The sequence below is a fragment of the Syngnathoides biaculeatus genome, chromosome 10 (genome assembly GCF_019802595.1).
Source record: "Syngnathoides biaculeatus isolate LvHL_M chromosome 10, ASM1980259v1, whole genome shotgun sequence".
Classification (NCBI taxonomy): Eukaryota; Metazoa; Chordata; class Actinopteri; order Syngnathiformes; family Syngnathidae; genus Syngnathoides; species Syngnathoides biaculeatus.
Genome location: NC_084649.1, coordinates 29,598,235 through 29,607,660, shown reverse-complemented (window position 1 = coordinate 29,607,660; position 9,426 = coordinate 29,598,235). Strand labels below are relative to the sequence as shown.

At 40.2% G+C, this 9,426-nt stretch overlaps 1 protein-coding gene across 6 annotated transcripts in view; it reads left to right on the top strand.

The window, feature by feature from the left end:
- The first annotated feature begins 5,592 nt into the window (after window positions 1-5,592).
- The window catches only part of si:dkey-156n14.3 (zinc finger protein ZXDC), an 87,035-nt gene continuing 83,201 nt past the window's right edge, over window positions 5,593-9,426 (top strand). For 2 of the 6 annotated variants that reach the window (XR_009796655.1, XM_061831385.1), the window contains exon 1: window positions 5,598-7,970. Coding sequence is in view for 5 of the 6 variants with exons in the window: in XM_061831385.1 (XP_061687369.1) it covers window positions 5,933-7,970 (2,038 nt within the window). In the remaining variant the exon portion in view is untranslated. Of the gene's footprint in view, window positions 7,971-9,426 lie in introns of all 6 variants that reach the window. The other 4 variants (XM_061831384.1, XM_061831388.1, XM_061831386.1 and 1 more) reach the window with 4 other exon arrangements.

Here is a 9,426-nt window from a genome sequence, read left to right as displayed (position 1 = left end):
CTCACTTTGATATGATATCACACATATCTTTTAGCTCAGTTAGAAATTACCACAATTCAACAAGGATTTTTTTTCAACACAAATTTTCATTATTTTCTTCAAAATCAGAAGTTAACCTAAATGGAAATACTATTTAATACCATTGCCTTTAAACTGATTTTGGTAAAACATTTTCGAGATCCTTTCATACGATTTTTACAATAGTTGGCACGAACTTTGGGCCATTGATCCTGATAGAACTGGTGTGCCAGAGCCAAGTTTGTAGTCCACCTTGTTTGCACACTTTTTTTTTCGGTGTTCCCTTAAATTTTCAATAAATTTGAATTCACAGCATAGAGATTGCCACCCGTTATCACAGGCTTTATCCTTAATCCTTTGGAACCAGTTTAGCAGTCTGCTTCGGGTCATTGTCCATTTAAAAGACCCATTTGCGCCCATGCTTTCACTTCCTGGCCAACACCTTCAGATGGTGCTGCAGTGTTTCCACTACATGTTGTTTTTTCATGATGCCATATTTTATGAAGTACCCCAGTTCCTCCTGCAGAAAAACAATCGCACAATTGCCACCTCTGAAGTTCAAAGTTGGGATGGTGTTCTCCAGCTTGCACAGACAAAACTCTGAAAACATGCATTTCATTGAAGGTTTTCCATCATATATATATATTTTTTTCTTTTTTTTAATGAAGAAAGTAATGAAAAACGTTCTCAAAGAATTCTCCTATTATTTAGATGATTAGCAAATAGAAATAATTTTGTTAGTCCTAACTGACCTAAAACAGTAAATGTTCAGTCTGATAAAACATGCATGGTAGGTTAATTGAAGACTAAATTGATCGTTATTGTGAATGTGAGTGTTTTTTTTCTTCGTGCCCTGTGATTGTTTGGAAACTAGTTTGTGGTGCAGCTTGCCTCTTTTCCATTGTCAGCTGGGATGGGCTCCAACATTCTTGCGAAATTGTTCGTAGGTGTGATTGTCAGTGCCAATGGTTGGTTATTTTCATCTGTCCTCTAATTAGCTGGCAACCAATGTAGTATATACATTATTTAAACTTATCTTTAATATTATATGTAATTATGTATTAATATATACATATTTAAAAATTTAAACATGTGGTTTCAAGTGCATATGTTTAAAGGTCTACAATGTTTGTGCATTCTAAGAAAGATGAGACATATCATACAGATATGTGGATGGCAGCACTGTCTATGATTTTATTTGCTTAATTTTGAGGAAGGACTTACCTCAGCACATTTGCAAGACTGCTATATAAATGAATTTCAGAGGGTGCTTTTTTGACATCAGCATACCTAACGTTTTTTGTTTATTTTTTTGTATTTCTTGTTCACTTGAGTCTTCCTTTGAAGGTATTGAATCCTGTACCTAATTTCACTTTGTTTCAGACTTGGTAGTTTGAAAGTGCTCAATAAATACAATTGAGTTTAGCCGAAAAGTGGACCTCAAAATTCTGGAAAACAGTTCTACTTTTGGATAATCAATTTTTCTAGTGCATGATATTGCTTTGACCTGTATGATCAAAACGAATTGTATGTTAATTTTTAAAATAATTATTCAGAAGTTAAAGGTGTAATCTAGAGGAAATGTATTTGATGTGTCTATCATACAAATGTAGCTAGAATTTCATTTAAAAAATATTTTACAAATTCTCAACACAGCAGAAATAAATTAAATTAGCGTCAAAGTCAGTCTCAAGATTTTGTTCGAAATGTTGCTTAGATTCGGCAAGTTCCGGATCTCTCTGGAATGTGACGTCACATAAAAAACATTTAGCCAGAGAGTGAAAAAGCTAGCAAAATAATGAGGAAGTCCGACGTAGTCAGCTTACATGACTGGCTGACTGGCTGAAAGATGAACAGATAGTCAGGTTATGGACCAGGTTTGTGAACACAAAGCGGGCGCATTAGACTTACAAATTAAAGTGGACAGTAATATGTTCCAAGCATTTCACGGAGTATTTCTTTGAAAATCCGGTGCAGCGTTCACTTGGCTTTGGTAGCAAGTAAGTACATACATGTTAATTTTTTTAGTATTTAGTATCTTGCTTGTTTTAAATGTAAGTACAATACCAATACAGATATATATGTCAGCTAATCCGTATCCATGTGATGTTTAGGAGATGATGAAATTTGCACACTTAGGGTTCGCACGCGGCCCTAAAAGTCCCTAAAAACCCCTAAATTTTCGAAGGTGCATTTAGAGGCTCCTAAAAGTCCTTAAAATCCGCGAAAACCGGTCAAGGCCCTAAAAAGGCCTTAAATTAAAAAAAAAATCAAAGGGAGGACCTCTACCACCAAAATTCTCCCTAAAAAACAAATTAATCTTTTATTTAAAAAAAAAAAAATAGCGATCCATCTGGCGTCCAAATCAGCCGGAAATTGTCAACTGAAGTCACTGTGTTGACAACTAGTCGCCATCTTGTCGATATTCCATTGTTTGTTTCTGTGAGTAGGCATTTCACTTCGTCTTCGTTAGGAAGTAGCGTAGTTCTTTCATCGATCCAACTTGTATCACGGGGAAGTGCATTTTTCAATATGCTTGGGTTGAAAGTAAGGAGTTCGGGAGCTGGGTTCGTCGAGATCCAAAAGATCGGCACATGTTTTACTGCCATCTGTGCAAGCTGAGTTACCAGCTTGAAAAGATGGGCGTCAAAGCGCTGGAGTCGCACCGGAAAAAGAGGAGACACGCTGATTTGCCGAAGACGCTCTCATCTTCCGTCGGTATGAATCTGTTTCTAAAATATCAAGATAGTGAAGCATCAACTTCAGGCAGTGGTAAGCAGTGCATGCGCACTAGGGATCGCAAAAAAACGCTTACTTTCATAACCGGCTTTAAACGAACAGCTGTAGCAAAAAAACAGTGGACAGTAATATGTTCCAAGGATTTCACGGAGGATTTCTTTGAAAACCCGGTGCAGCGTTCACTTGGCTTTGGTAGCAAGTACGTACGTACGGTTCAATTTTTAGTATTTAGTATCTAGCTCGTTTTAAATGTAAGTACAATACCAATACAGATATATATGTCAGCTAATCCATATCCATGTGATGTTTAGGAGATGGTGGAATTTGTACATGTTTCATAACCGGCTTTAACCGAACAGCTGTAGCAAAAAACCAGTGGACAGTAATATGTTCCAAGCATTTCACGGAGGATTTCTTTGAAAACCCGGTGCAGCGTTCACTTGGCTTTGGTAGCAAGTAAGTACGTATGTGTTAAATTTTTTAGTATTTAGTATCTACCTCGTTTTAAATGTAAAGGAATATAAGAGTTTGAGCTTAAAGTAGTTCATTAGATGTTGCTACATCCTGTGTATGAAAGTGTGAGACTGTAAAGTGCTGAGCGTGTGACTGGTGGAACGAAACAGGGTATGTGGTGCAAGAATGGAATGTTTTAGAACAGACGGTGCTAACTGCAAGGAGGATGCGGAGACGGGAGGACTCGGAGGCAGTTGGTGGAAAAACTACTGTCAGGAAACCACCACCAGGAGGAGCCAGCACGCAAGTCTGCAGGGGAGGAGTCGGGCCAACATCCGGCGGACCAAAGGAGACCAATGAGAGAGCGCCAAGGATACCTGAAGGAGACTCAGAACCAATAGTGAATCAGTAGATTGTACTTTAAAATTGTTCTGGGAAACTCGGATGTAGAGTACGTCGGCTGAGGGAACAGAGACGTACAGGGTTGTAATGAGAGGGACCCGAGACCCAGGTGTGTGTTGAAGGAATAAATCCACTCGTGTGTGAAATGCCGGCTTCCTGATGCCTTTCTATTGCAGAACGAGCGCGCATATTGTTGGATGAGTGGCAGTTGGGTAAGGTCACAAATTGGAGTCAGATTACTAACTTAAGTTTATGATGATTTAGAAATAAAATATCCAACAAATGTAAGTACAATACCAAAAAACAGTACCATAGTGGTGTTTACATAATTCACCGGCGGGACCTCGAGTTGGGGTGCGGGTTCCGCACGGACTGTTTTTGTTGTTGCTCTTCCGGAGTGACGAGTTCAGGCCAAAGTTAATACCTCGTGCCTGTCCAATTATCCACTAATGCCTTTCACCAGACAAAGAGAATTGTAACCCCAAATGTAAAAGACGAGCCTATGAAAAACGAGAAAGATTAAGAGTAAGTTTAATAATACATCATGTTACAGTTTTCTTGTACATGTAGTCCTCAGATCTGTGAATAAGGGGGTCAGATAAATTTTATAAATCTGAATTTGAATTAATTTCAATGCCTCATATGATTGTTGGTGTGGTATGGTTTCCAAATCCATGTTAAAAAAATACTATACCTATAGGATGAAGGAGTAAACCAGGACAGCAGTATCTGCATATGTATGAAGTAATGTAATTTCCATGTATCAAGGTATGTGGAACGCCTGTTAGAAGAGCTCCGGACCCTCTATGTGGATGCGGACCTAACAACTTCCTCTGCTGACGCCCAAGCACCACCACCTCTCACCAGCCAGTACACAAAACCAAGCAAAGACTTTGCTATTCGGCATAATTTTCAAATCAAAGCTGTTGAAATGATATGTTGAGAAAATGGAAAAACAATACGAATTTGAAGAAGCTGATTTAAAAACTATGTCCAGTTTGTTAAACTGAAACTCTCCAGTGACATTAAGGGCGAAGACTACTGTTGGAGGACGCTTTTTCTCCTCCGCGTGTTCGTTTAATTTCGGGTAGTGAGAATTTTGGCTATCCAAATACAGGGTGGAGATGAACAGTTTCTTTGAAGCTTTTTACTTACAGAATAATCTGGGCACCTATGAGTTACAGACAATGGCTGTAGGAGATAAGTGCGAAGGAACAGAGAAAGCACACATCTTTTATCTTGTCAGAAGGGCGGATCATGGGTGGTATCAAACCTGTGGCATGACATCAGGGCTTTCCACTGAGACAAAGTTTCTGTCTAAACTGGTTCTAGCTGGCAATGGATCACTACAAAGTGTCCAGTATATATTTCAGCAAGGTTAGCCTAGATGCAGAGATGCGCGATATCACTCAAGGACACATCTGGCTACAGAACGGAGCCCCACTGAGGACATGGGGAAATTATGCAGTTATGACTAAATAGGGGCACAAGACATACTTCACTACCAAAGAAGGACCATTTGTATTATAACCACAAAAGAAGGAACTCCGAAGACATGAAGATGCATTTGTGTTATTTTTCATGGAAAAGACAAATTTAACAATTGGAGAAAAATCCTATTTTTACAAAAATGTAAAAACATCTTCAGAAAACATTGCAAATCATAAATTATTTTGGATACCTAACAGGGATGACATTTCCCTTTTAAAAGTTTGTAAAATACTACTTTTGAATTTTTTCCTTTGAAAATAATACCATGTTTTGGCTAACTGCCAACAATTCAAATACTTATATCAGTAGTATGAACTGATTTCCCTCTGTCTACCCAACCATCCATTTTCTTAGCCGCTTATCCTCACAAGGGTGGTGGGAGTGTTGGAGCCTATCCCAGCTGCATCGCGCATAAGGGGGAGTACAATGAACTGATTGCCAGCCAATCGCAGGGCACACTGAGACAAACAATCGGACACACAATCACACCTATGGGCAATTTAGTGTCCAGTTAATGTTGTATGGTTTTGGGATGTGGGAAGAAACCGGAGTGACCGGAGAAAACCCACGCAGGCACAGGGAGAAAATGCAAATTCCATAACTTGCAAACTCCATACAGGCGGGGCTGGGATTTAAACTGGGTCCTCAGAATTGTGAGGCCAACGCTTTACAGCTGTCTCACATAACATGCCGCCTCTGTCTTTACCATGATTGATAAAATCATTCGAAAATTACCATTATAGACCTTCATTATATTGAAGCATCAAAAACAGCATCTAGTATTGGAATTGGATGTTTTAACGCAAACAAACATCAATGACCGTGACAAATGCAATCGTCACCTCCATCTTCCTTGGGCGGGTCTATTCTGTGTAAGTGCTACAGGGATACCAAGATGGAAATCCAGGGGCTTTCACATGCCGAAAACGTTCACTCGCAACATGGCGCCACACGCACAGACACGTCGTCTGGCTTGGGACCAGTTAGTGGGTCAACGTATCATTTTACTTCCAAAGAAACTGAGGCAGATCTACAATCGGAATCGCCTCAATTTGGAAACGAGAACATCAGATCGAGAACATATCTGCTTCACAAACTGGCTGAATATGGGGGCGAGGTGGATTTGTCACCAGTCAACAAGCTGCATCTCATCGACAAAAACAATATACCGGACCAGAATGAGACACTTGGTAACATGAACACAGAGCAAGACAACTGCAACCACGACATATTAAGTACGTCGAATATTGTTCATTGTGGCCGGAGAGCTGAAGTGGGGAACTTGGATTTAATATTGCAAATGGCGCCGACTCCAGCAGAAGGGGAAGAGGAACCGACGCCTCAGCATCGGCTGACGTTACCGTTTCCACTTTTACCGCATCGGCGTGGGAACAGGGGCTCCGAGCAGCCCTCGCTAGCCAAACACAGCACGAATGGGGCAGATACAATTACTTCAAAGGAGAGCAAAGACAACACTAAAGAACTAGTTCTAGTTTTCAACGTATTTAAGGATGATCAAAATTGTGATGCAAACAAAGATGGACTGCGCTCATCGTCTCAAATGAAATCGTGGAACAAAATGAAAACAGCAGGACCTGTGTTCTCTCCAGCGACTTCCCATGAGCCCATGGAGGTTGGAAACGCGAGTAATTGTCACCTTAGCTCTTTCAAAGAGCACCCAAATCGGCTAGATTCACATGATTGGAAAAATACGGACGTGGATAATTATGTGAATGTTTCTTCAAACAAGGTCTGTACTCAACAATCCCACTATTACCGTACTGTCGAGGATGTTGTTTTGACCAACAAATATGGCGAGAAGATATGTGGCCAGATATGTAATGAAAACAGTGAAGGAAAGGCGTCGGGGGAGCTTCCCTTCCAGGGACGTAATGATGAGTTGATTTCAATGAATTCGGACATTGTGGAAACTATGGAGGCCTCGCAGTTGATTTTGGAATCTGCGAGACTTGATGACGCTGCAAACTCAAGTAGTCTTGTCTCAGGTATGGATGCCAATGAAACCTTTTCTGGAACCATTATGATAAACAATCAAACCATAATTGTAACCATAGAGAATGGAACATTGACACTGGCTGCCCCATCTGACGGATATGTTCACAAAGAGGACGATTTGGTCAGTTTAAAGGAACATTTAGGAGTGAAAGAGGATAGAGAGATTGTCCTTCTCAACTATGATAGTAGCACTAAAGCAATAGGAAAGATCAGCGCATTAGCATGTTCCAGTAACCAGGAAGAAGTCAGGCCAGGGGTGCCTGTACGTGACTCTGAGCAGTCTCTAATGGACAACATGTCTTTGCCCACCTTGAGCACTTCTCTTCACTGCTTTCCCATTATCAAGAAGGAGGCAGGTGTCCTGCATGAAATAACCGAGGTGGATATGGTTACATCACCTAAACCTACCATAACAAACAAACACTTTAAATGTGGAGCCCTCTCTTGGACCAACAATGGGATAGCAGTTTCTTTTGCCTGCCCAAAAATGGGCTGCTCCTGTGCTTTTGATACAAGGCAAAAACTGAGGGTTCATCTCCTGAACCATGCAGAAGACCCACGCCCCTACCAATGTACATTAGAAGGCTGTGGCTGGGCGTTTGCCACATCCTATAAACTAAAGCGGCATCTTCAGTCCCACAACAAGCAACGACCACATACTTGTCATTTTGAAGGCTGTGGCCGATGTTTCACCACAGTGTACAATCTAAAGGCTCATACCAAAGTCCATGAGCAAGATGATACCTTCATTTGTGAGATCTGTAATGAAAGGTTCCGCAGTGCAGCACGACTTGGCAATCACCAAAGAGTCCACTTTGAGCCACAGAGGCCCCACAAGTGCGAGTTCCCAGGTAACTTTTTTGTAATCATCCTAAGCGGCACCTCGCTGTAGACAAAATGTATTTCTCAGTATGTACTACAGTACTACTATGGGTTCTTCAGAGATGCAGTTGTTGGATTTACCACTTTTTTCCCTAAAACTCACCATTTATTACTTTTTATTAAATATACTATTAAGAAGATGAAGAATTTTTAGGGCGTACTTTGCACTGTTACATAGCAATGAAAGTACAATAAACAAATCCAAAATGGTCTACTGGTATTAATGCTAGGTTTTTGTATGTGTTCAAGAAAATCTATAATATAGGCAGGGAAACACAATAACGCTTTTGCAACTGAAACCAACAACTGGCTGTTTCTTCAAACCGATAGCGGTAGCCAATACCATTTTTAAAAAGTGATTTACATCAGTCTTCAGTGATTTCCTGGCCAAGAACCCCCCAAACTGATAGAAACCTGACGCGGGTACCTCCTATTTATGTATATTGTACATAATTGTTTTACAACAATCTGGTTGTATAATATGCCTTTTTATTCCTAAAATATAATTTAAAAATATTGTACTAATAACTCATAATCAACCTGTAATGTAATCATAATTACAATAATAGTGGCATTTTATTGTTACAGCAATACACTAGTACAATGAGATTGAGATGAGATACATTTATTTTATTGTGCAATCAATAACACAGTATTAACTCAATCTTTGTTTTCTAACTAATAATACACAGGTTTAAATATAATAATAATTTTAAACATTGTTAAAGGCAACGATCATTCATGTACAATGTTATTTTAAAGCTATTTGAATTTGTGGCTGGCCCAGGTGGGCTGGGTGGTCAGGAGTTTTCCTGCTGAGCAAGCCAGCCGACGCGTATCATGAGTGGATACGGACTTGTACTGGCCCTGTCGAACGTAGGAGGGCCGTTGTGTGTTGTTGCTAACATTTGTAGATGTAATTTATTTTCCAGTGTGCAAACATTGCAGAGGAAGATATGCATGTGCGATGTATGTACAGGGGTTTGCATTACATTACTGTTACCCTAGGTTTTGGCCCACCACAAGAATCATGCATACCCATGCAGCCAAACAGCCCCTCCCCTTTCAACCTGAGCTTCAAAGTGAGTCCACTGCTTCGTAGCCCGCTGGGTCATGCTAAGAGCTGTTCTCCGAAGGACGCAACAGTCATAGTGATTAACTCAAATTCACTGATCCTTGTAATAGTAGTGGCAGTAGTAGCAGCTACAACAATGATGAGAATTATCATGCAGGAATTATGACAAAAACAGCAAGGAACAAAATGATTTGTGATAGGATCTGTTAGGTTACTACCAGCTACTGAACAAGAGGTTAATAACAGCTACTGAGCAAGAAAGCTATTTTAAATGGGGTTATATTGTGGGGGGCAGCAAAGACCAACGAGAAGTCAGGAGGCCAATTTGATACATACAGTACCTTGTGAAA